Source organism: Anolis carolinensis, chromosome 2 (genome assembly GCF_035594765.1).
Source record: "Anolis carolinensis isolate JA03-04 chromosome 2, rAnoCar3.1.pri, whole genome shotgun sequence".
NCBI classification, from domain to species: Eukaryota; Metazoa; Chordata; class Lepidosauria; order Squamata; family Dactyloidae; genus Anolis; species Anolis carolinensis.
In genome coordinates, this window is record NC_085842.1 from 236845362 (window position 1) to 236872301 (window position 26940).

At 39.3% G+C, this 26940-nt stretch overlaps 1 protein-coding gene across 3 annotated transcripts in view; it reads right to left on the bottom strand.

Annotated features, from left to right (window-relative positions):
- Positions 1-24839, bottom strand: part of tyrp1 (tyrosinase related protein 1) — a 44331-nt gene extending 19492 nt beyond the window's left edge. The window contains exons 1-8 of one of the 3 annotated variants that reach the window (XM_008103126.3): positions 24602-24834; positions 22860-23328; positions 20086-20408; positions 17423-17627; positions 13717-13884; positions 11301-11480; positions 7498-7644; positions 2087-4771 (exon numbers count right to left, since the gene is read on the bottom strand). In XM_008103126.3, the coding sequence (XP_008101333.1) occupies positions 4566-4771; positions 7498-7644; positions 11301-11480; positions 13717-13884; positions 17423-17627; positions 20086-20408; positions 22860-23223 (1593 nt within the window). In that variant the 5' untranslated portion in view covers positions 23224-23328; positions 24602-24834 and the 3' untranslated portion in view covers positions 2087-4565. Of the gene's footprint in view, positions 1-2086; positions 4772-7497; positions 7645-11300; positions 11481-13716; positions 13885-17422; positions 17628-20085; positions 20409-22859; positions 23329-24575 lie in introns of those variants that run through there. The other 2 variants (XM_062971931.1, XM_062971932.1) reach the window with 2 other exon arrangements.
- Positions 24840-26940: the final 2101 nt, after the last annotated feature.

Consider the following 26940-nt stretch of genomic DNA (forward strand, 5'->3'; position numbering starts at 1 on the left):
TTCTCTCACACCAGGAGTAACTTGCCGTTTCTCGTCGCTCCTGATACAAAAAAAATCTGTTTTGAATTGGATTATATGAGTCTACACTGCCATATCATCCAGTTCAAAGCAGATAATCTGGCATCAGAAACTGGATAATATAGCAGTGTATATGGGGCCCTAGAATGGCCTTCTTCTTACTGTCCTTTCAGCAGCATGCAAAGACGTTTTTATTCAGAGAGACTTTTAACAAAGGACTTTACGTGATATTGTTTTCAATAGGTTGTGTAACTTTTGTATATCTCTTGGATATGGTTCAACTTTAATTTGTCTTTAATGTTGAGTTTTTCTATATTTTAATTGCAATACTTTTAATATGTAAGCTTCCTTGAATTCAAATCTTGGGGGAAAGGTGGAATATAGATCAAGATGACTATGACGGTGATAATGATGACAATGATGGCCTTTGTGCCCCTGAGTTTCTACAAAATCCCTGTATAAAATCTGAGAGCTGGGGACCTTTTTCATCACCCAGCTTCATACCGTGTTTCCCCGAAAATAAGACAGTGTCTTATATTAATTTTTACTCCCAAAGATGCTCTAGGTCTTATTTTCAGGGGATGTCTTATTTTTCCATGAAGAATTGACATTTATTGTTGAACAAAAAAAAAGAAACATTTATTATATACTGTACAGTAGTTGTCATCACAAACCAGCATAACTAGACAAACTGCAAATCCTGTCAAGAATTTCTTGTTACTACCATTATTTCCATGTACAACAATCTATGGTATGTACATTTACCGATCTTGCATGCTCTGGTGTTCTGTTCGGCGGATATGCTTCCAAACAAAACCTTTGCTAGGTCTTACTTTCAGGGGAGGCCTTATATTTAGCAATTTAGCAAAACTTCGACTAGGTCTTATTTTCTGGGGATGTCTTATTTTAGGGGAAACAGGGTAGCTAGGTCTGTTCTTCCAGACATGCCAGCATACACATAGGGTTGGGAGAGTGAAGACTGGAGGGGGGTCCTGTCCCTTTAACAGTTGTAGAAAAGAGGGTTTGTGCCACCATTAAAGGTACAGGGACCCTCCTGAATTTCTACTTGGGCAGCCCTATGCCAGCATTCAATATATCAATATGCTTCCCTAGCTCCTTCGTTTTTATACCTTTCTGCATGTCATAGTCTCAGCACTGCTTGTATTGATATCAAAGAAGAATATACACCACATATTTATTATCATGATTTTACTCAGCACATACAAAGAGAGAATGTGATGTCTCAATATGGTCATACATCTTACTTGACTGACTTTGGGCAAGTTGCACTCTCTTGGCCATGAAAATTAAAGTGGTGTCAGAATCCACAATGTAGAATGAATGCAGCTTGACACCACTTTAACTGCCATGGCTCAATTCTATGGAATCATGGGAGCTGTAGTTTTGCAATTCATTTACTCTTCTCTGCCAAAGAGTGCTGGTGCCTCAGCAAACTACAACTACCATGATTCCATAGTATTGAGCCATGGCAGTTCAGGTGGTATCAAAGTCCATTAATTCTACACCCTCAGAGAAACCCATGAAATGTTTGCCTGCATCTTCCTACATGAGAAACAACGTGAAAGCACACAATACACATTATCACCAAGCTGTTTAGATGCTTGGTTTTGAATATGAACCTCAGCAATGCCTAACACACAACACAAGCATTGTGAGTTCCAAATTCTTGTCCCACTTACATTTTTGAGCCAAGAATATTTTGCATTTTTCCTGAATATTCTGCCCTGTGGCTCATAACTACTGCTTCTACACCAAATATATGAGGACGGGGGATTGTCCATATTTATTTAGGATGAGCTGTGTGGGGTCAGAATGGTAGTGAAACAATTAAATTTGCAGCCTAAGGCAAATGAGGGATATTAGGAAATGAGGTCCTTGGTGCATAGATTGACTGTAGCAATTGTATATCACAAAAGTCATGCCAACCCAAGTCATAAGGCAGGGAACACCACCTACGAACCCAAGGCACATGATCGGATTGCAAACCCACTCAAATTCCTCCAGGATCAACAGAGATGTGCTTTGTGGTATTAAACAAAATGAGCCGTGATGTTTGACTTTTTTTATTGGCATCAAGGGAAAAAATAAAAGCAAAAACAAAGTGCTCTCAAAATGAAACAAAACAAAGCAAGCTATTGGAAAAAATGTATTTGACTACAATATGAGGAGAAGCCATAGCCAGCCCATAGTGGTATGTGCAGTGTTTCCTGCCACAGCTGTGTGTGTTCAACACACATATTTTTAACAGCTGTAACAACTGCTCTAATCCTTCAGCATAAATATATGTTGGGTTTGGGGAAACTTTCTTTTTCTGAAATCTTACAAGGCACCTGCACCATTTTTAGGAAAAACTAAATAGACACACTCAATTTAGTGTTTTGGGAGTTTACAGTTAAGGCAGTATCTCAGTTGTCTCCGAGGGAAGTAGCAATGCTTGAAAGTTACTTTTTAAAAGTAATTATTTATATTTTTAGCTTACAAGGCTAAAATAAATTTGGTTGCCACTATATTTGATGAATATATAGATCTCACTTTTTAAAAGTAACTAAAAGAGTTAAGTTTTAGGCTGTATCTACACTGCCATATAATCCAGTTTCAGAATGCAGATGAAATGCAGTGTAGACTCATAATCCAATTCAATGCAGTTAATCTGCATTCTGAAACTGGATTAAATGGCAGAGTAGATCCAACCTTAGTAAGAACACTAGAATTCCACTTGTTCTTGGCCTCTTGGTCCAATATATACACCCTTCCCATCCACTTCTTTGTTTCTGCAACAGATCATGAAGCAATAGCTCAAGTACAATTTGTGAATTAAACCATATATGATATTCCTCTCCTACCAAGAGTGAGGCCATATTCTGTAACTATTTAAAAGGTGCATACTACCAAAAAAGTTACAGTTATGCCATAAAAGGAATAATGCTATCCCTCATAAATATACAACATCATGTATAGTAATTATGCTTCACTCAATGGAAAAAGGAATTAATTGAAAGGAACTAATTCCTTGCGCAGGAAAAGTTCTGTGTATACCAGAGACACAATCCTGCCCCAAACCAAAGGAAATAGGGAAGAGTTTATTGAAATGTCCACAGACACAAAGAAACAAGATGCTACTATATGTAATATCTGTACATATAATAAAAAACTACTCTTAAAATGATTGGACTTTATATGATTTTTTCTGATTTCCATATATATTCCAATTCTTTCTTCTTCAAAATGAGAAATTACAATCCTTTAATTTGTACAAATATTAAATATAACATCAGACATATCCTTCACAGAATCCCCCTTATGCAACAGATTTGGAAATAATATATTTTTTAAAGGTAAGGGACAAGTTAAATTGCTTTCAGCCCTGCCATCTTGTGGCAGTCCTATGTACTGTCCTTTATATAATATTCTATATGCATAAAGCATGTGAAAGAGGTGGACATATTTTTATTCTAGGCATACCAGAATAGATCAATAGGCTGAATATTGTTCAAGAATGCAAGCAATACTGTATGGCACTCAAATTATTTCGGGCAAATTTGTGCGGAGATCTTAGCAAAAATAGATAACGGTAGCTATACCTAAAAGGCACCAGATCCCAGCTTATTTTGGAAACTAAGCAGGGTTAGCTTTAGTTAGTTCTTGGATGGGAGAACTGAGTATCCCTTTCTTAGAAAAAAAAACCACTACGAAATCAACAGGCTATTTGAAGGCACATGCAGACAGATGTAAAACTAGAGACATGGTGTATGCTGTGTTTGTTTGGGTACGACGGCATCCATGTTTTGCATTTTGAATGTGCATGCATTTTAATTTTGTGCTTAAAGGTGCTTTCAAGTGGGGTATAAATAAATACAATACTGATAATATCACATGCTTTACCTGCTAATTGCCTGTGTGTGATTTTCTTAGGATATTCCCCCTTAGAAGCACTCCAAACAATCAGAAATCACAGAGCAACTGTGACGTCAAATTGTTACATAGTCAAATTTAACCATAAGCTCGTGCCACCGAGAGAGAACAAACACAATTTAGAATTAGAGTATTGTTTCATTATATGGTCCAATGGGTTATTTCTTAATCAAGCAGGGATCACGGATGATAAACCAAGACTATCTAAATAGTGACCACTTTTACTCTCTTTCACTATTATTAACAACAGATTATTGAAATGATGAGTATCTGTCAATAAATGTTCATAATAACCACTCTCTCATTTCATCTGCACCCCAAGAAAAGGATCAGTTTCTAGAACAAGCTAAACAGAAGAAGCATGTACAGCATTTAGTTTAAGACTCTTTCAAATGGCTGCCACCTTAACAGTCTGGAAATGCCAGATATTTTTTTCTAACAATATATATGGAATTGAAGCGAAAGGAACAAATGAAAATTCAAAGGACATGTGTTACAGGTACAAATCTTTTGAGATTTCCCTTGTGATAGATCTAGCAAAGTTTATTACACTTAATGTCCTTTATTATCAGATAGATCAGAGAGTAGCCACTAGATAAGGTGCACAAGCTATTTCACACAACTGACTGGCTTGGGGTGGGTATACTGTCGTAATCGTCTGAGTAGGTCTGATATTGTTCATTGAGAAGAGGCTGGTGAATTTCATCGTCCCTCCGTCTGGCGTGAACTATGCATGTGGCACCGGCAAATATAATTGCAACCAGGATCAAGGCTGTCACAATTGCGATAGTTATGATCTCAGTGATGTGGAGGGCCCGAGCTAGAAAGTTAAAACAACAGTTCATAGAGGGTTACAAATGTGGAAATTGTGGATGAGGGCCCTCCAGATAATTTTGTTCTGAAAATTCTGTAATCCCTTATCACATTGGCTATGATAATTGGGATGATGGTAGTTGTAGACCCAAAACACCTGAGGACTTAGTTGAGGACTATCTACAAGAGGACAACCCTAATGTAGAGATCTGGCCTACTGAATAACTTGCTTTAGAAATTGTGGATGATGCCATATTCCCATCACTGTTGATTGCAATGACTAGACCAGGAATGACAACTTCTGAATTTTGGGGTGTGTGAGAGCTGTATTAGATCCTTCCAGACTAATCCTGCCATCCAGTTGTCTCAAAAATGTTGACACCATGTACCCTGACCATTATGGATCATATCATTTCCCAAGAGTGGTATTTGTTCAGTCCATCAGTTCTTAATCTTTTCTTTTCTATGAACTACCTTTAAATATCTTTTTTTGCCACAGACCATGAAGATTTGACTCAAACTTTAAAACTTTTCTTTACCCAGGAAATGTTTCTGATTCTTCTAGGAGACAATTTGCAACTCTCCCCTTGTCTCAGTCAAAATTTGCAGTCCTGGAGGATTCCTAGGCCAGGGACACTTTGCCATGGTGGCTATTCATGCTGAACACTCATAGGTAGGTTGTTTTGGATTAGCTTCAGTGCAGGGAGAGAGAGCGCCAGTTTGGGGCAGAGGTGCATAGATGACCTGATCAGGGTTGTGAGGAACTTATCTCAAACAAGTGTGAGATGCCGGGAACTGAATAGCATAATTGTCACTGGAATGCATGGCATCCACCTAAAGTCCTACTTTCTTCTGTACCCCATTCCCCACATTACAATTGACTTGCCCCATTATCAGAATTGACTTACTGTCGCAATGAAGGTCATGAAGACCAACCTACCAACCTAGCAAGGGAGTTCTGAGGGAGTCAGAGACCTTCTTTCCTGGGAGACTCTTAAACTCCAGAAAGAGACTCAGCATTCAAATGTGGTGGTTATTTCTTAGTCATCTGTAGGCTTCAACCTTGCCTTCCTGGATATATACATTTTTTAAACTCAAGTTGCATAAGCAGAGCAAATCTGAATCAGTGCCAACTCAGATTCCCAGTGGAGTCTTAGTCCAGTTTCATCTTTTTGAATTAGCTCTAGTCTGGTTTATTGGGCATCAGGCATGTAGCTGGGGGGGGGGGGGAGCTTGAGGGGCTTCAGCCCCCCCCCCTCGAAATTCTCAGGGTTGTCTGCGAAAAGGCCTTACATTTATTATCTAAACTGATATGTTTATTCCTATCATGATCTGATCACCATGCTCAATATATCCCATATGCATAGGGGTACTGGGATAATGATACAAAAGGTTTGCTAGGGTAGACGCCCTCTCATCCAGACTCAGCCCCCCCCCCCCCCGAACCAAAATCCCAGCCCCTCCCGAATCAAAATCCTGGCTACGGGCCTGTTGGGCATAGAATCAAGACAGTTTCCTGGCCTCCTAGCCTACATTGAAATATGGCAGAGGCTGTCTTTGTCTTTTTTTTTTTGGACTTGATCTCACTGTGATTCACCTTTAGTAGCTTTCATGGCCTGCTTGGTTTATTCAGAAGCCTAGCCTCTATTCACATTTGTAGGAAACTATTTCAGTTGGGCTCAGGGGATCTTTCCCAACAAGCCTTGAATCACCAGGAGGCTATGATTTCTTGATCCCTCCAAAGAATCAGACTATCCACCTGGTTGGCATGTGTCTAGTGCAGGCATGGGCAAACTTTTGGTTTGGAGCCACATTGTGGGCTTGGCCAGGAGGGCAGGGCTGGGAGGAAGCGGGGCTGTTTGCACACTGGGCTGTGCAGGCCCATGAGAGGTAGGGCCTGGGAGGACAGGAGGGGGCAGGGCAGGGCCTGGGTCTTCCTCATGTTGTCCTCCCAGCATAAGGATGGGACTGCTTGCCCCATCCTTATACTGGGAGGAAGGTGGGACATGCAGCAACTGCTCCAATCCTCTCCCGATCCTCCTTGGGCTGTCCTCTTGGCATTATACCAGGAGGAAGGTAAGACAGGTAGCGGCTGAGAGTGCTTTGGAGGGCTCTCAGCTACCATGTACCTTCCTTGAGCTGTCCTCCCAGTATAAGGATGGGGCCACTCATTCTATCCTTATGCTGGTAGGAGGGTGAGATACGTGGTAGGTGAGAGCCCTCCAGAAGGCTCTCAGCTGCTGTGTGCCTTCCTCCCTCATCTTTTTGGCATTATGACATGTCAGGCCACCATGTCCTTATGTCAAAGGACAGGGAAAATGAGGAGGGCCTGAGGTAATCACCCAGAGGGCCACATTTGGTCCCCGGGCCTTAGTTTGCCCATGCCTACTCTAGTGGCTTTCCCCCCCCCAAGCGCCAGTGGACCATAGGTTAGGTTATTATATCTTATATATATATAGCATGTTTCCTGTTTTTTTCTTTTGTTTCTTTTTGGTTTTAAACTCAAACAAAGTAACACAGACTGAATTCCGCCTCCCTAGTATTTTCTATTACCTTTCCTTGATATATTATGGAAATAAATTTCTGATCCATTATAGAAAGGAGAATAGACCTTTGCATTTATTTAATGTATAGTACAGCTGTAAATGTTAAACTAACATTTTATCAATTTAACCTGAGAAGGAGAAAACATAATCTGTGGTTTAATGGGGAAAAAAAGGTTATATAACTTACTTGGCCATTGAACTTCATAACTGTAGCCCAGATTTTCTGGTGCTGAAACAAACATCTCATTGTTGGTCACTGGAGGCCAGAATGGCACCATGTTGTACTGTCTGTTGTGTCCAATGGGGGCATTCTCCAGAGGAAATATTGAAATATCTAAAGAAGAAAATAATTAAAGAATGTTTGTTCTGTTTCAAGAACTTAACATAGGCATCTTGTTGCCACTCTTCTCTGTAGAGAGGAGGAGGTACTTGGGATGCAAAAAACAATTTCTTATTAGTTATGGCTGAAGGCTGATATTTGTTGGGTTTAAAAAAGTTTTCAAGGATGCTCCATTGATCTAGAAACTATTTGTTCAATGTGGATATGAGTATCAACATGTATAAAATGGCTCCTGTAAGGGAATGCAAATGACATGGAACAGATTTTTAGTCCCACAATACTGGGACATTTGATAAGTAGTAAGACATTGATTCCTATAAAGAAGAAATAAATCCCCATTTCACATATGCTATTCCTCCCCAGTGTTTAGAACAAGATCTGGAACAGGTCTTACTGACTATTCTATTATTTTTGAATGCTTAGTGGCTTTTATCATACAGTCATCCATCATCCTTTGTGGAATTGTCAATGAGTTCAAGACAACTTTATACCCCCCCCCCCAAGCTCTTCCAGGTTGGAGAGACGGTCCTAGTTCATCTTCTACTGGCACACTTTTTTTTAGCTTCTTTAAAAATGTCTCAGTGTCTCTCTCTTTCTCCCACTTTCTTCTTTTGTCCTTGCTTATTTCAATTGCTGCAAACTGAAATCAAACTGCAAAAAAGTTTGTAGCAAATTCATTCAACAGGAGATAGAGAAGGAAAAGTGGTGCTTCAAATAGTATTTTTGTGTGCTCTTCTTCATTAATAGGATTCATCTTCTTGACACCTGCCCCTTTTGACACATTTCTGACTATTTATCTGGGAAATGTTGGAGGATATGCAACATCAACCCTAGTTTGTAATCATCTCATGCTTTCTGACAGCTTCTTCTTTCTGTCTGTAAGTATCCTCTATACCAGTGGTTCTCAACCTATTGGTCCCCAAGTGTTTTGGCTTACAACTCCCAGAAATCCCACCCAGTTTACCAGCTGTTAGGATTTCTGGGAGTTGGAGGCCAAAACATCTGGGGACCCACAGGTTGAGAACCACTTCTCTATATGTTAAGTAGAGGGTGTTATACCGCAGAAGTAAAATGTATGGTTCAGTCCTTATGAGAACACAATTAGTAGTTATGTTAGAATCTCAGATACTTTACATCAATGTCTTCCCCTCATTAAAAAAACCCCCTGTATTTCTGCCTTGGAGAATACTATACTGAAGAGCCCCTGTGTATCTTCTAAAGATCCTTTGTGGACTGAGGAGGATTCTAGGCCATTTGCTAAATGCACTCAGGTCACGAGAGATACTGATGATGGAGATGATTGAATAGATTAAATTTGTTCCATGTGAGCCTCAAGCAAATTCTGCCCTATTTTCATGTGACTCTGTAAGGGAAACATTGAAAGGAAACATAGTAAAGGTTTCCCCTGACGTTATGTCCAGTCATGTCTGACTCTGGGGGTTGGTGCTCATCTCCATTTCTAAGCCGAAGAGCCAGCTTTGTCCGTAGACACCTCCAAGGTCATGTGGCCGGCATGACTGCATGGAGTGCCCTTACCTTCCCACCGGAGAGGTACCTATTGATCTACTCACATTGGCATGTTTTCAAACTGCTAAGTTGGCAGAAGCTAGAGCTAACAGCGGGCGCTCACTCCGTTCCCAGGATTTGAACCTGCAGCCTTTCGGTCTGCAAGTTCAGCAGCTCAGTGCTTTAACACACTTCGCCACCGTGGGCTCCGTTTGAAAGGAAACATACTAAAGGAAAAAGGCCTATTTTTTCCTTTTGAAAGGAAAAATACTAAAGGAAAAAAGAGGTCTGCCTCCAAAGGAACACAAAGACATGGCTCTGTTTTTTTGTTATTCCTATATGCAGAGTATGGCATTGTGATGGAGTATGCTGTCTCTTCTTGAGAATCTTTAACTTCTTGATAATCTTTAACATGTGGCAGTACTATGCACTGTAGCTTCTGCTAAGCATTGAAACTGGAAAGGGAAAATTAAAACAGGGGGCCAGTTTGCCTATACACTGTAAAGTATATACTGCAGGATGTTTTTAAAACGGTTTGAGTAACCATTCAGAAATATATGGACAAATGAATATATTTATGTCCCAGTCTGAGGACAAATCAGCAGCAGAGAATTTTCCAAAGTTCACTTTAAAATAGGATGGAAATATAATTATCTCCCTTGTACAACAGTTATATCAATCCAGACACGTATTCAAATTCATCCATGCTGGACACTCATCAGGCCTGTAGCGAGGGGTGGTTTTAGGGGTTCAACCCCCCCCCCCCAAATTTTTCAGGTTATAAAAAAAATCTGGTTTACTCATGAATTTTAACTGGTTAACCAAATCCCCATGCTAAGTCTATAAGACACAAAACATTAAGAGTCCCTCCAGGCACTATCTCAAGCAGATATTGACAGGTTTGTAGCGGGGAGGGGTGTGTGCTAGGGGTTCAAACCCCCCCCCCTGAAATTTTCAAAACCCCTCCCGAATTTTTTTTCTGGCTACGGCCCTGACACTCATACATACTTTTTGTACATGAGCTAAGTTGGTACTGGAGGATAAATCGTTGCAGAAGCAAGTGGTTCTTCCCTAATAAACTTCAAAGGATACTCAGCACACTCCAAATGCAAGTTAGAAAAAATGTGTTTAAACTTGCTCTGGAGTCTATATGGCATCTTCCCTGCCCTTTTTTACTCTGCTTTTTTCCAGACCTTTATTTTGCTCTGCCTTTGCCCAGACCTACAAAGAGACTGCCTACATCCTTCTCCACCACCTGCTTTTGTCTTGTATTTGGTGGCAGAACATGTCACGAACTTACGTGGATTTGTGACAGTAACAAACAGATCTTTGCAACCTGACAGAATTGATGCTTGACCTGGGAGAAAAACCACTGCTGGGTTTTCTTTTCAAGACTACCTTCAAATGTATGCCGTGAAGCAGAAAGTACATTTTTTCTATTCTTCTGTGTGTGTTTGTGTGTAGAATTATGGATAGCCATGCCTGACCTACATTTGTGAAATTCTAAGATGGAGGGAAGACTAACTATTTTTGTAAGATGGAATGAAGAATGAAGCCACCGCTCCACATGTGATAATTTATTCCACATTAGAGGGGGAGCAATAAAATAACATTATCCCTCCGCACAGAATTCTGTCTGACAATGAAATGATACTTCATTTCCCAAATTATTGGCACTGCAGAGAAGAAGACACTGAAAATTGTTCACACCCAGAAGTCTTATTTGCTGTGTTCACATGTGCTTCATTTGTCTGCCCCTTTTCTTTGGATGCCTAAATTTTATTTCTAAATATTCTGCTCAAGTTTTGAGTCATTAAAATCCTAAAAGTTTGGGGAGTGAATGGCAATTTTATTGGGGGCAGAGAATCAGAATTCTTATTGGGGGAAATACCCACATTGTGCCCTGCCCCATAGATATACCCCCTGTTGCACATCAACAATACAAAAATGAATGCCACTTAGATCTTAAGACAGCTGTATCTTTGCAGCAAGATCAGAGTCACTTCTCTGTATAGACCAACATAGGTGCCTGGCCTATTTATCTCATGCACAGTACTGGATGAGAATTAGGTAGACACATTACAACCGATAAATAGCTTTCTCTGATTCATTGTGGAGAAATAAAGTAAACAAGAAGACCTCACCGGTATTGTGCCTCCTCAGCCATTCATCAAAAAGTGCATCAGTAAAGGTATGAAGGAGAACAAAGATAGGATCATTTGGCGAGAGATGGGTTTGCCCTCCCGTGCCATTCAAAAACAGATGGGCCAGGTTGTGAAGACTGCGTACTATGGGATCATACTTTCCAGAAGGTTGGCTGTAGCCTGCATTAAGGAATGAAGAAGAGTCACAGGTTGGAAATTAAAAATGGAAATCACACAGTATTCCCAGATGGATACAATTTCATCTGGCAGGATCCCACGCAAATTTCTTGAGTTGTTCAAGGAAATTACATGACTCCTCCCACACTATGGACTCCTAAACATATGGCTGTTATTTCCCTAGAATTGTCCATTTTGAGGATTACAAAATCTGAATAATTTGGTTAGACTTGGAGAATGAGACATGACATGCCCATTCATCCATCTGTTGTGTAAGCAAAGGGAAGTGTTGCACCCTGGTGGTAAAATGGAAAAATCTGTTTCTTAGCATTGAGCGAAGGCTTTTCCTTTTGAAGCAAAAGGGCAGTGAACATAATTGAAACCACCACATGCATTTTCTAACTGCTGACACAAATGTCAAGATGCTCCTATGCTTCCTAATGGGCCAGCTGTTTCTTCTGCTCGCCACATGTCTTTTTCTGAATGTCTGCCAACAGATGGACTTTGGAAAGGGACCTTATGCTTCAGTGGGCCTAAGAATTCTCCATTCTGATTCAACAGCACCACCAAACTAATTCAGGGAATGTGAGAATCTCAATTGTCAGCAGACCTAAAATGTTTCTTCTGGGGAGAAATGTCCATAATGTAGCATAATATAGTTCAGTGATATTTTCCTACTATATTGTATGAGCAATATACAGGCATACGTCACTAATGCAACAGGTTAGGTTCCAGACTATCCCTAAAGTGAATGTTGCCTTAAAGCAAATCATAGCCTTTTTTCACTTGTTTGTGAATAGAAAATCTTAAAAACATGTGTACATGATTATTATTCAGTGCGCAATTGCCATGACACAACACTGAGGGTTCATGAACACTGTGGAATTAAATTAGTTGGCACCACTAAGTGCCATGGCTCAATGCTATGGAATCATGAGAGTGGTAGTTGTGTAAGATGTTTAGCCTTCATTATGAATCAGTGCTGGTGCCTCTTCAAACTACAACTCCCAGGATTCCATTGCATGCAATTGTGTCATGTTGCATTACTTCAACAGTATACATGCACCCTGAGATGAAAAATACTTAGCCTGTAAATGGACTGAGCATGGGTAACAAAATGAAATTATATTATATCGCTGAAACAATCCTATATGAGTGATGAACTCTAAAATGAAGTGCCTCCAGCAATTTGCAAAAGTAGAGTGACAAAACTTTACTTATTGAATTCACAAATGTGAGGATGAAAATTTTTAAATGTTTTCTCTCCAGTGGTTGAGATTCCAAGAGTCGTTTTGTATTTTGTTTAAAACAAGCAGTATTAAACAGTTTACCCTGGGTGAAAATGCATTAGCCTGGATGTGTCATTTGGACACCCCAGGCTAATGAAAGTACTACATTGAAGGGGTCTTGAAGGCATGCAGCCACAACAAAAACTTTCTCCTTATATGGGCCTGCCAGAAATTTGAGATCCTTAGAGGATGTCCTGCTGCATGTCTGATCGCCTTCTGAAGTTAGGTTAATGCTCTGTGTAACAGGGATTTATCTGACAAAGCATTCAGTATTTGAAAGTCCTGATTGAATTATTTCAAAATTACTTGTAGGATTGTTTTTAGACATCTTTTCTGAATGTTTTAAATAACATTTAATTTGTTTTTAAATGCTTTTAAACTGTGTATAATATCAATTTTTTTTAAAAAAAATTGTTCATCACTTCAAAAATTCTTGTAGGCTGGGAAGAGATGCAGAAATACTTAAACAAACAAATATTAAAGTCAGGAATACTAGAATTTTTTAAAAATGCTTTTGACAACATAACAGGGTTGTGTCTCTGTGCATGATCGATCAATATTTCAGAATGGAAAGCATTGTTTACATTACACTAGTATTTAGCCATAGAACATGTTATTTATAAAAACTGAAAAGAAATTATTTTCATTCATGTGGAAAAAATAATATGGCAAATGTTTTACATTTTTCCTGATTAATACCATACTTATGTACTCTAATCTATTCCAGTTTGGGAAGACCCAGTGAATAACATGAAGGTATGTCCTCTCCCTCTATCTGTTTCTAGACTTTGAGGATACATTCTTCATATAATTATGGGTATTTTCAGGGAAGGAGGAAGTGATTTTCTAAATGGCTTTGTGTTGCAAAAGGATGTGACCTTTCTCCAGTTCATTGCAAACTGGATGAGTAGATGAGGGTCTACCCCAGCTTTTGTCTGACAGTTACTTGCCTTCCAGCGAATTGCGAAAACTGTCTGTTGAATTTGAATAGAATGGCGGTGTATCAAACAATCCGACTTCTAAGCAAAGAGCTACATCCTGTGGCTCAGGAAGGCGCTGCACCATTGGCCGAGCAACATTTCCAGCTGGGTTTCGTCTAATTGGACCCCCTTCTGAGCCTGGCATAGGAAAAAAAAGGGAAAAATTAGAAATGTTAGATGAGTTTAGGAGATTACTGTGCTAGGCCAGTCTTGGGAGAAACAATCAATGTTCATAGTTTTTGGCTCAAACATCTTTGAATTACTCATGCATGTCTCAAGAGCACTTCAGACATTACAAGCACAGTTTCCATTCAATTTTTGATTTGCACCGTTTATTTTCTTCTTTTATGGTTGTCAGTGTAACTATTCATGGTATTGTCTAATGCTTGACTTGGGCCTTTATTATCTAATAACAGAGTTTTCAAAAGTTAAGAAAGCATTGCAACTAATGTAAAGCTGTCCCCCAAATCTATTCAGTTTTTCTTTTTCTATAAAAGAGGTCTCTTTGTGTGTGGTCACAATCTACCTCTTGGGAGTGTGTGCATTTTTGAACTGACTTTATTTATTTATTTATTTATTAAACTTATATACCGCTACTCCCAGTTTGGCTCGGAGCGGTTTACAAAAATAGATTAAAACAATACACTTGGCTTTAAAATAACAATAAAAACAATAAAAACAACAATAAAAGCAACAATAAAAACAGACATAGCCCCAAGTTTTTCACCCATTGAAAGCTTGTCGGAAGAGCAAGGTTTTGCAGGCTTTTCGAAAGGCAAGTAAGTCTCGGGTGGTTTGACTTTATTGTTGAGAGATGGGAAAGATGTTGTGTAGTTTTCAGTGCACATTACATACGTCTCTCTTTATTGCTCAGCAGCCTACACAGCTGCCCCCCCACTTTCTGATCTGCAAATGTCCCATGTGAGCAGTCACCACATGATATCACCACCCCAGGGATTTAAATGAAGCTGAAGGGGAAGCTAAAGAGGCTGTGAGAAGCTAAAGAGGTGATTGCACATTGAAAGACAGCACATGGCCACTCTTTAATTGGGCAGGTTGTAATTAAGGTAAGTTGAAGAACTGCACTCATGAAAATTTCAGCTAAATTCGATTCTCTTTTGAATGGCCTGCCTCTCAAAACAATTTTTTTCCTGTTAAATTGAATGTGAAAAGCCAAACAAAATTTCAGCACAACACTAATTGTAAGTGATGTTTGAATGGCCTTACAGAATATCCAGACAAACATAACAGATGGGAAATTTATAGTTTTCCTGCTTTGAAAAAAGTGAACTGGCAGGTAGCTATGAAGCTAAAAGCTATTGCTTGCTTGTAAGACTGGGGGCTTATCTACATAGGCACTCCTGTTGTGAACTAAGACTCATTCTGAGTTTGTCCTGTCTGTCCCCATGACATTCTGGTAACATCGTGGGGTAAACCAGGTTAATCTGATTTAAACCCATGTTAAAAACAAATTGTGGGATGCTCTGGAGTTTGCTTGAAACTCTGGAGTATTCTTGCAGCTTTGGATAAGGTCTGCTATCCCCATAGGACATCCCCCCTCCTTTTCCCAGTGTGTATCAGTGAAGGGAAATGGGGTGGATCATGCCTGTGTTGCTGCTGTCACTCCTTTCAGATAGCTCCATGTGAGCTCCTAGCTGCCACAGGTGCCATGTGCTGGCATCAGCAGAGGAACAAGGTGGGAAGATCAGCTCTCTCATGTCATGAACAGGATGGAAATCATGGATGAGTGAATGATGGTAGAAGGCTCAGCACTGGAGCTGGAGCCCAGCAGTGAGCAGTAGCTCCCTCAGCCATGCCCAGAAACAATATCTATGTAAAGAGTAACTACTCAGTCTGCTGACCAAATGCAAGCAACTTCTTCTGAGCAGGCTGACGAGGAATTAACTGTTCCTGCTTTTGTGAATTAGGAAAGGAATGGTCTCAGCTGAGAAGGTCATTGAGGCTAGCTGAAAAGAGAGCCAACAACAAGTGACACCTATGAATTTAGAATTTAAAGCACTGAAGATTGTTACTTGGTTGCTGGCTACAACATTGGCTAAAGCCAAGACCCTGGATTCTTGATTTCTCATGCTCCTGAAACCTGGACTATCCTTGGATGTTGACTTTGAACTTTGTCTCCAACTTGTATCCTGGACATTTCTGATCACTGGCTTTTGATCCTGAAACGGACATTGAATTTCTCTCTCTTGTATTCCTGTGGTTGTTTGACATCCCTGGTGACTTATTGGCTCGACCTTGGACTGTTTATGTATGCTTTGTTTGTATTTTGGGGGTCAAGGTTTTGACACTTCTTACTCCCTGGTTGAGCTAGCACTACTGCTGATGTCAGCATGGGGTACCATGATGCCCAGGAGCTCATGAAGAGCTCTGTGGCCATCTGGAAATGATGAAGACAACATGGACAGTAAGGTGATGATCCAGCAGGGCTGGTACAGTCTCAGCCTGGCAGAAGCATGTGGACTCTTGCTGCAGGTTCAGGAAGATACATGTGGCCACTTCTGAGGACAGTCTACAGTATTTCTTCTCTGAATTGGCTCTGAATTTACCATCCTGTGTTGACCCACTCTGACACCTACTGTTCTAAAAAACAGCCTTAAAAACAGGCGTATAGGTGGCAAAACTCCCAGTTCAATTTTTGCCTATGTCATGAAGTAAAAGATGTGAGGTAAATTGTCTTAAACTGCAATCCTATATCTATCTATTGGAAAAAAAAAGTCTCATGGAGTTCAGGAGGATATACTTCTGAATAGATACGCATAAGCTTGCCCCACCCGACAAGCGACTATATATTTCCAGCTTCTTCAATGAATTTTATATTTATGGGTTCAGCAATCCAGTCTGAAAATATTTTTTTGAATCTTTATTTTGCCATTTTATATAAAGGACTTCATTTTACTATACCACTGTAAATAAAGGAATTTTTAATCCATGGATTCTGGAGTGCCATGGACTTCCTCACCTCTGTTGTAGACTTTCAAGCTGCCCAATCCCATGTTGCAGTTTTAATGACTTATCACCATATACTTATGTCTGGTTTCTGATATTATTTATGTTAATGTTGCCATTAAAGGCTACTGGGTTTATGTACGTTTAGTGGGAAAATATCAAGCCTAGTAAGAATTATATTTGGTTCTGCCCACTTGTCTTTAGTTTTGTCCACATTGTTCTTCTCATTCTGTTCCCTTAGCTCTGATCAATGCTAGACTGTACCACAATGACTTTTGCCATTTTGGAGTTCATTCCCAGGCTGAAAGAGTTCCACGTTTTCTCAAAGCACTTTCAGGTTTTGCTTGAATATTCAGAATGATGGTGTGGGATTCTCAAGTCACTTTATATGTCTGGCTCTTAAAGGCATAAAGCAAGACCTGTTTGCCAAAATCCTATTTTTTCTTGCTGCAGGTACATTGGTGAGAAAACTAAATTTCCCCCTGCATTAAAACCTGGGACAGTCCACCTAATATGTGACTTGTTTACTGGAAAAAGTAAGTTGTATTATTATGGGTTAAGAAAAATATGTCATTTATTCTCTGGCAACATGAAGTAGTAGGTTTTGTATTAAAGCCAAGTGGCACCTGTAAGAGGTATTGGACTCTTTTAAAATATTAATTTTGCAGGAGACTGGGACCTTCATAACACTCCAATAATTAAGACTTACTGTTGCATATGGTTCCCAAGGTGTCATAGTCATCAACATTTTCACACAAAACACGCCACTGAGAGAAGACAGAGTTTTGGCTTAGAAGATTGGTATCAAAGTTGCTTCTAGCTCCCATGAGTTCATCTGTACAGATGTCACAAGTGTTTCTACCTGTTGCAAAGTTCCAGTAGGGAAGTGCAAAAGAAGGATCCCGGATCATATCCTGGAAAACAGAACAAAAATTAATGCTGAATTGCATTGTGCTGAAGCTGAAATTCTAAGCTTGTTAAGGCATTGTAGGTTGAGTATTCCTTATCCAAAATGCTTGGAACCATAAGGGTTTCGTATTTTGGATTCTCTCCTCTCCCCCCCCCCCCCCCCGCCAACCAGCAAAACTTTTTTGGGAATACTTGCATATACATAATGACATTTCTTGGAGATGTTCATACATACCTTACAAATATAGGCTGATGGTAATTGTATACACAATATTTCAAATAATTTTGTGCATGAAACAAAGTTTGTGTACATTGAACACACACAAAGCAAAGGCCACTTTGTATCAGCCACTCAGAAATATTTTGGGAGTATTTATGATTTCAGAATTATGGATAAGGGATACCAAACCTTTACCATCATGTTACCAGAAATACTTTCAACATCTTCCCATGTAAAGATTAAGAGTATTAGAGGGCTATAGCAGTTTGATGTTTTTTCAACTCTTATGGCACCATTCTACAAAATCCTGGGATTTGTTGTTTGTTGAAGAATGTAGTTTCAAGCAAAAAAATTTTAAGTACATTACCACACTTATAAATCCCAGGATTCCATGAAATGATAGTATAGTAGAGCCCCGCTTATCCAACTTCTGCTAATCTGACACACCATATTATCCAACGCCCTGATGCCTGGGGCCACCCTCCCTTCCTAACTCGCTCACTCACCCACTCAACAGGCCAGGCAAGTGAGCGGGGGATGGAGGATGGGCAAATGAAGGAAGGTGGCAAAGGCCCTCCCTCCCTCCCTCCCTCCCTCCCTCGTCAGGCTGGGTCCAGGTGGTGCTGGGGCATGGCCGGATGAGTGAGCAAGGGATGGAGGGCAGGCGAGTGAAGGAGGGTGGAAAAGGCCCTCCCCCACTCACTCGCTCACTCACCAGACCAGGTCCTGGTGCTGCAGTCGCTGCTGCCGGACCCGGCCTGGTGAATGAGCAAGGGAGGGAGGGTGGGCGAGCACCCACCCTGTTATCCAACAGTTTCACTTATCCAACATTCTGCCCGCCAGTTTATGTTGGATAAGTGAGACTCTACTATAATGCCATTAAAGTGTCATCAAACTGCTATAACATTGTAATCCAAAATCCATGCCCAAGGATCCTTCCACCTAAATATCCACCCTGCTCCTACCCATTCTGTATTTTCATCTAGACATTCCGGTAGTTGTATCTCTCAGCGTTATGTAGAGTGAAACCCTTCACATTTCTTAAAAGATGTTTAAGCAAATTTTCATCTGAAAATTGTGTACTGAGTTAATAATGAATAAAATGATATTTGTTAATTCATATTGGTGAATGGAGGGAACAATGGGCTAAAAGGGGGTCTGGAAGAAATGAAGGACAAGCTCCTTGCTTTGTTCAATAATATTAAATAACATTAAAACCAAGCCTACAACTCCAACCTATGGTGACTAGGCTTGTGCCATTCAACTGGAGGGTGATTTGTTTTTGGTATCGGAATTTTGTTGGGTACCCAGATCCATTTTTGGGAGCCTCCTGAATATCGGCTACTAGAAAAATCTGTTTTTGGCTAGAAAGATTCAGGAATATCCAGTCAATTGGCAGCAATGGGGAACTTATAAAGCTCCCCTTTCTGTTCCTGGGATCCTTTCCTTTCTTTCTTTCAAGGGAGCCTGGGTTTGAGGAACGTGGTTAAGGAATCACCCTTCCTGGGCCCCCTTCCTTCCTTCCTTCCTTCCTTCCTTCCTTTCTTTCTTTCTTCCTTCCTTCCTTCCTTCCTTCCTTCCTTCCTTTGGAGTCTGGGTTTGAGGAATGGGGTTAAGGAAGCATGTGCTTTCCAAATAGAATGGAAGAAGCCACACCTGGCAGCCACATGGGCCATTTCTGAAAAAAATAATATGGTGGCTGAGCCCTTGCTATTACGGCCATCTGGAGAAGCTGAAGAAGCCGAGGGAAAATGTCTAAAACTGATCAGTGCACAAGTCTAATGGTGACCCTATGAATGAGGGCCTTCCACACAGTCATATAACCCAGAATATCAAGATAATCTACAAGATTTGCTTTGAACTGGGTTATCTGAGACCACACTGCCACATAATCCAATTCAATGTAGATTTTATACTGCTGTGTGGAAGGGGCCTGAGTCAACTACAACTGATCTCGCAAACTCCATGTAATGACTTCACTGGCTGAGTCAGTCTATCCATAGCGCTATCTTCCTCTTTCTCCCCATCTTCAACTTTGCAGAGCATTATCATCTTTTCCAGTGAGTCACATGTCCAAAATATGATAGTCTCAGTTCTCCTGTCTTCTTGGGAGAGTTCAGCCTTGATCTGCTCTTGAATCTATTAATTTAACTTTATATCAGTTCACAATATTGATAGAACTTTTCTCCAGCACCACATGTCAAATGTATTTGATGGTTTTAGGTATGGAATAAGGAGATTACCTGGATATCTTTTTCCAGCTGTAGGAGGTGGTATCTATGCCAGGTGAGAAATGCTGGCCCTTCATGGGAGAAATCTATTCCCCCAAAACTGGGCAGCCCTGGGCCAAGGAATGTCTTTCTGACAGAGTAGTAATGGGACCACACAAAGTAATTATAAATTGTCACATTTTCGAATTGTGGTGTGTTGCCATCAGGACCCAGTATCTCTTCCCGCCTCCGGATAGCAATCACAATGTTGGGATGCACTGTGTTTTTGGCTTGATGAAGGACTCTTAGGAATTGATTCCTTTCCTCGTTACTCAGATCCAGAATGTTTCGTCTGACTAAAGATTAAACAAATAATACTAAGGAATAAAATGAAGTAGAAATAGACAATGCACATTTATTCATTCCCTATTATAAAAAGAACATCTGAGTCAGTAAAATCCAGGCACTGCAGAATTGAATTAGAACCCTCTTCCCACAGAATGATAGATTGTCATGAATATCATGTTTTATTCAGTTATAAAATATGTTATTTGGCCTTATATTGTAAAGACAAAAAATTCCTTTAGTAATTAGTTTGCACTGGGAAATGAAACTAACATTTTACCTGAGAATTGGAATTCTATGAATTCATTTATAGTTCATTCTAAAAGAGACTAGTAAATCTGACTGGCTCCTTAAAGTCTTTCTAGGATATATTAAGTATTTAAAAATTAGTTCACCATCTTTTTACAGAATTTTTTTACACAGACAGAAAGAACTTTTTTCATGTCAAAAATTATTTAGTGCATGTAAATTAATGAATAATTTTGTTTGGTTGTTCACAGTCTTTTGCTTTCTTCTTTCAATAAACATATGTTACACACATATTTCTTAGCATTATTTTTGCAAGCTATTTTCCACCAATATCTAGCACAGGCATTTCATGTGTATATTCTTTCATTTACATACTTTTGTAGAGTTTTGAGTTGTGAATTAAATTGAAAAATTCTGAAAAGTTCAGATTTTTATGTGATATATTTTTTGAAACTCTCTCTCTCTCTCTCTCTCTGAATAAGACTATTATGTATAGGAAAAGCTTTATACAGGCAGTCCCTGAGTTACAAACATCTAACTTACATCCGACTCCTCATTAAGAAATAGGGTGAGACAACAGGCAGTGAGAGAAATCTACTCTTAGAAGCAAAATTCACTTCTGAAAGAGTTCTCATGGGGAAAATATGTCTCTGCTGAATTTTTACTTGTTTCCACAACAAGCCACATTTTTCAAAATCCAATTATCACAGGGACAGAAAGTGGATGAAATATTCTGAACAGGGGCACAGACAGCAAAACAAACACTACAGTGGTGTTGACTCTTCCTTATGCTATCCAAAGCATGAATGCATGCATGCATAGATAGATGATAGATAGAAAGATATATAGGTAGGTAGGTAGGTAGATAGATATGGATGGGGCTGGAGCCACACTTCAAAAATGTACCTGTTCCAACTTACTTACACATTCAACTTAAGAAGAAACCTACAAAACCTATCTTGTTTGTAACTTGGGGGCTGTCTGTATACTGGATTCCACATATAGGGTGAAAGTAGGAAGATATGTTTAAATAAAAATTCATATGGACTGAATATCTTATATATCTGCAGTCTATAGTAATATAAGTAGTAATATCAATCATTGTGTTCTTTCTATTGATGGTTAGCTAATATGTGTATGATTATCTCATCCCTTCAAATCTGAAAAGCCTGACATTTCAATCCTGCCCATACAACACTGAAAATGTATTTACACTGTGTAATTAATGCAGTTTAACTGCTGTGGCTCAATGTTATAGAATCATTAAAATTGTGGTTTGGCCCTGGTCAAACGAACGCTCTTTGGAAAAGAAGGCTAAAGATCTTGTAAATAACTCCCACATTTCCATAGCATTGAGGCATGTCAGTTAAAGGAGTATCAAACTGTATTAATTAACAAGGTTTCCATGCTGAGCAAGAATTTGAACTCTGTTCTCCACAGTTGTAGTCCAACACCATCATGCCACGTTGGCTAAACAGACAGTCCTTTAAAAATAGTGTAAAACTTCCTGCAAAGTGGATTCCAAATCACACGTTTTTGAACAAGAGCTGGCGTTTGCCACTCAGCCCCAAATTTGACTGAAAATGTGGACATCTGCCTAAATGTGAATATCGTGTCTGGTCAAAAGCAGTTCATAAACATGCATTTAAGAGTAAACAAATTACAAAAATATGAAGTGCTTGTTCAGGAGGTACTCAAATCAATTGAAAGTTTGAATCTCAAACTTTTGGATGTGTGTCATTGAATATTGCACAAAGTCTGGTGATTCTGTAATAAAACATTCATATTTTTACAGCATAAAGTGCAGGCATGTTAAATTACTGTATAGATTTATCCCAAATATTATGTTTTTCTTTCTGATGAAGCAACTAAGAATGCTGTGAAAACATATAGCTGCAGATCTACCCATCTCAAATGTATTGTGTTGATTGGCTTAGTCCAAAGCTTTCAAAACTTTGTGTCGCAACATGTTAGTGTATGGGCTGCAGGGTATAGGTGTGTTACACTAACTTAATGAGATATGACAAAAAATCTTGGAAATGTATGTTAGTCTCTTACAAATAATATATTTTAAAAATATGAAAGATTTCTATAATATACGTTGTGTCATCATACATTTCTTTGCTACAATTTATTTGACTATCCTAAGGCATTGATTTACCTCTTGTTTGCGAGTAAAACTGAATAACTGTGGATATGATAATTTAACTTACCTGTCTGAGTCTGCTGATCACATGCAGGTCCACTCCAACCAGGACGGCAGGACCCACAATTATATCCTGAAAAATTTCTGTTGCATTGACAGGTTCGATTGAAAAAGCGCAGAGGCCACTGCTCTCGGTCATCTTGACCATCATGCATGTACTGTGGTCCATGGGGCCGACTGTCTGCCATCACTTGGACACATTGACCCCTTCCAATAGATGATCCACAACGGTCTGAACCGGGTATCACCACGGGAGACAGATCTGGGCAACATTCACCGCTTGTCAGAGCCGCAACTGTAGCACACTGCCGGGGGAACTGAGCATGAATTTCTTGAAAAAAGGTGAGGAGTAGTAATATGGATAGGTGCATAATAACACTCTGGATTCAGCAAAAATGAGAATTCTAATCTTGTGTCCCTTCTTTTGAATCAGTATCCAGAGAATGCTCTTGTTTTCTTTGTAGAGGATGCAAATTCTAAAATGGAAGAAGAAAAGAGAAGCACATTATAATGCCACAAAATATCCACCCAAAACATTTTCTTCACTGATTTTTATTTGTTTCAGATTTTTAAAATCCATTTAATGCAATTATAGTTCGAATTGTTGTTTACAAGTTACAAGTTGGTCCTTTATCCAAAATACTTGGGACTAGAGTGTTCTGTATTTCAGATTTTTTTTTTGGATATTGGAATACTTGCATATAAATAATTAGCTATCTTGAAAATTGCCCTCCCTATATATACACCGAACCAAGTCAAGATGTGTAGCATTCAAAGCCAGGCAAGATATTTTGTCACATAAGATAGAAAACTGACACAAGTACCATTTCCCTGCACTAGTAGTAAAAATGCAAGTTATGTAGCTCTTATCCAAAATGCTCGAGACCAGATGTGTTTTCAGATCTTTTTCAATATTTTTTATTATGCATGCATATGCAAAGACTGATTTAGAATATCGGTCTTTGCATATGCATGCATAATAAACTATTTTGGAGACATGACCCCAGTCTAAACATGAAATGCATTTATGTTTCATATACATATCACACACATAGTCTGAAGGTAAATTTATACTCAATATTTATAACAATTTGTTCATGAAATAAAATTTGCATACAGTGAACCATTAGAAAGAAAAAGTGTGAGTAAATCAGCTAGCCATGTGAACAATTTGGATTTTGAAGTATTTCATATTTTGAAAATTTGGGTAAGGGAAGTTCCACCTTTATCAGCATAATCAGCAGCAACTGCAACGATCAGAGTGTCAGCAACACTGAATCCACAACAACAAATCCAGTCTCAGTGGACATGCAAACTAGTATATAGGACCTGAGCCAAATGGAAAATACAAACACACTGACTGAAGGTACAACAGAATCATTAAATTAAATTGCATAATGAAAGCACTTTACTCTGAAAAGACAGTGAATCAGAGATCTCAGTAATTCTCAGTCCAGGTATTTTCATCAGCAGTCCTGCTATTTTCACAATAAAAACTATCACAACTACATCTATATAGTTTTTCATGACCAACAAAATGTTCCATTAACCTGAATTAATTCAGTGATCCTGGCCGGCATATCGTGACATATCCTCCTTTTAGTATATTTATTCCAAAATTACCATTAATCTCCACACAGAAAAATATCTAAATCCTTCACAGCATGTGCACACAGTTTATGATTCACAATTTCTATTGAAACTAAACATTTCTAATACATACTTTAAAGAAAGATTTCCATATTGTACCTTTTAGTGCATTGAAGCGTTCCTGAGTGCTTCTTGTCGGACTGATATTTTCATACCCGTTTTTTTTTAAGTAGCTCCAACACTGAATCAAACAGTGCTAGTTTGTTTTGGATTTCTGTCTGCTTTGTAATCTGGGCCTGGCCAACAATTTGGTTTGGCGTGACCCTCTCTCTTTCTCTCTCCTCCTAATCCCTTTCTACTTCAATGCATTCCCCCCGGATAAGTACTTCGGCAGCACATGATTCTTTTCATGCTGATCTCCTTGTGATTTTACAAGTTTTAAAAAGGTCAGAGGAAAGTAATTGCAGTGTAAAACAGAGAACCCCAAAGAAAAGGGGTTTTTTATTCTTCTTTACACAAAGGAAGGGCACAAGGAGATGTGGGCATCATGGGGAATGGGTGGGATGAAGTAAAGATGCATCCCCATAGAACAGGGAAACATTATTAAGGAACAAAGGGCTTCAATTTCACACGAGGAATAGCATATGAATGTCAGCTTCATTGTGCCAGTGCCACAGCTGACTCCTCTACATGAGATTAGTACGTTGTAAATGGTTTCAGTTTAATGATTTTTCAAGCACTTTAGCCAATGTCTCATAAAGAATGGCTACCATATTATAGGCATGTATTAATGCCACGTGCAAAAGAGCCTTTGATATATATCTGGGAAACTTAGGTTGTGGCTGTCGAAGTGTTAATAAGCTGTTGCTTCCATTATTCCTTGTGATTAGCTATGCCAGCAAGCAATGACCATATTTACAGTCCATCAACGTCTGAGTACTTAGAATACGTCTAAAATATGGTTAGAGCTGATTGCAAGATCTATGCTATGGAGACTGGTGGTAGTAAAAGAATTATATTTCTTTGCCACCATTGCTTCTTCAGTAGCCAGAGTCCTTTTACACAGTAACCCACTGCTTCTTGCAATCTCACATGAGGAAATTTCAGCATCCTAGGATGCTTTTGCCCCAGTTGAGCCATGGAAACCCACACCACCCATCACATGCCATAGCCTCACTTTTGTCAGGGAAGCAGCATTCTATGATGCTATGCTATGCCACCAACAGAGGAGTCTTCCCATCTTCCATGAGGAACAACGGGGCTACCACAGGGTGCCAGAATTGCCCCACTGTCCGCCCGATTTGTGCAGAGGCTGGCACATCAGCACAAGGGACCTCATCAATGTGATGAAGTCTCTAAATTGTGGATCCTGATCCCAAATGGGATCCCCATAGCTCAATGTTGGGATCACAAAAAAAATGTTAGCAACAATGCATAGTGTTTACACTGGACTCTGCAGAAAATACTTCAGCTGTACTTCAAAAATGTTTGATTTTATACCTATTGTATATACTTGTATACCCGGGGTCACGTAAAAATTTCTTAGGTGGATAGGGGTTGTGAGTGAGAAAAGTTTAAGAAATCCTTCTCCAGCCCACACAAAGAAAACAAAGACAACTTGATAGTCCACTGTGAAGATTTCACAGCCAAAATCTTCTGGATCTGCTTTAACATAGATGCTGTAGTTGAGACCAGTGAGCGAGTGTATAAGTTGATCTCATGTATAAAACAAGGGTAGGTTTTTGGGCCAAAATTATGAATTTTGAAATGACCTATGGATAAGCTGAAAGTCATTCCACATTCCCCTGACTGTCACTACCACTATTTTCCAACCCAGGCATTCAAAATATCTTTTGCTACCCTACTCAAAAGTTATCAAAAAGGAACTATCCCCTTCTTTGAATAGAGTGGTGAAAGGTAAGAGAGTAGTCTTTCCTGGGAGAACCTAAAAGAACCCCCAACACTCAACACTGTCAACACTCCTTTGAGGGAAGCGCCAAAGAGCCACTGCCGCCATTTTCCCACCCAAGCACTCAAAAATGCTGGAAATGCCAAAATGGTGGAGGAATTAGATTGGATCTTGTAGATTCTCATAGGAATAAGCCCTCACCTTTTGTCTTTTAATGTGATGATTTTTAATAGTTTTCAGACCCTTGTTGTTAAGTTTTAATTCTTTTTCTGAGCCTGCCTTTGCCTTTAGGAGAAATGTGTTGTATAAGTAAACAAACAAATATTCTGCAAACTGTTGTCTTTTATATTTCTGCTTTTTAAATAAGGGTCCCAACTCCAAGTGGGTTCCCCTTAGCTCAATGTTGGTGTCCTAATTTTTTTTTTCAGAATGTCATCTAGTGGCTGTTTCAGACATATAGGCAATGTAGTGTTTACAGTGGACTCTGTAGAAGATGCTTCAGCTGTACTTCATAAAAAGGAAAATCTGCATGTTTAACAAAGCTTACAAATGCTGATTTGTTTTCAGTAAAAGCTTGGTTTTATATCTA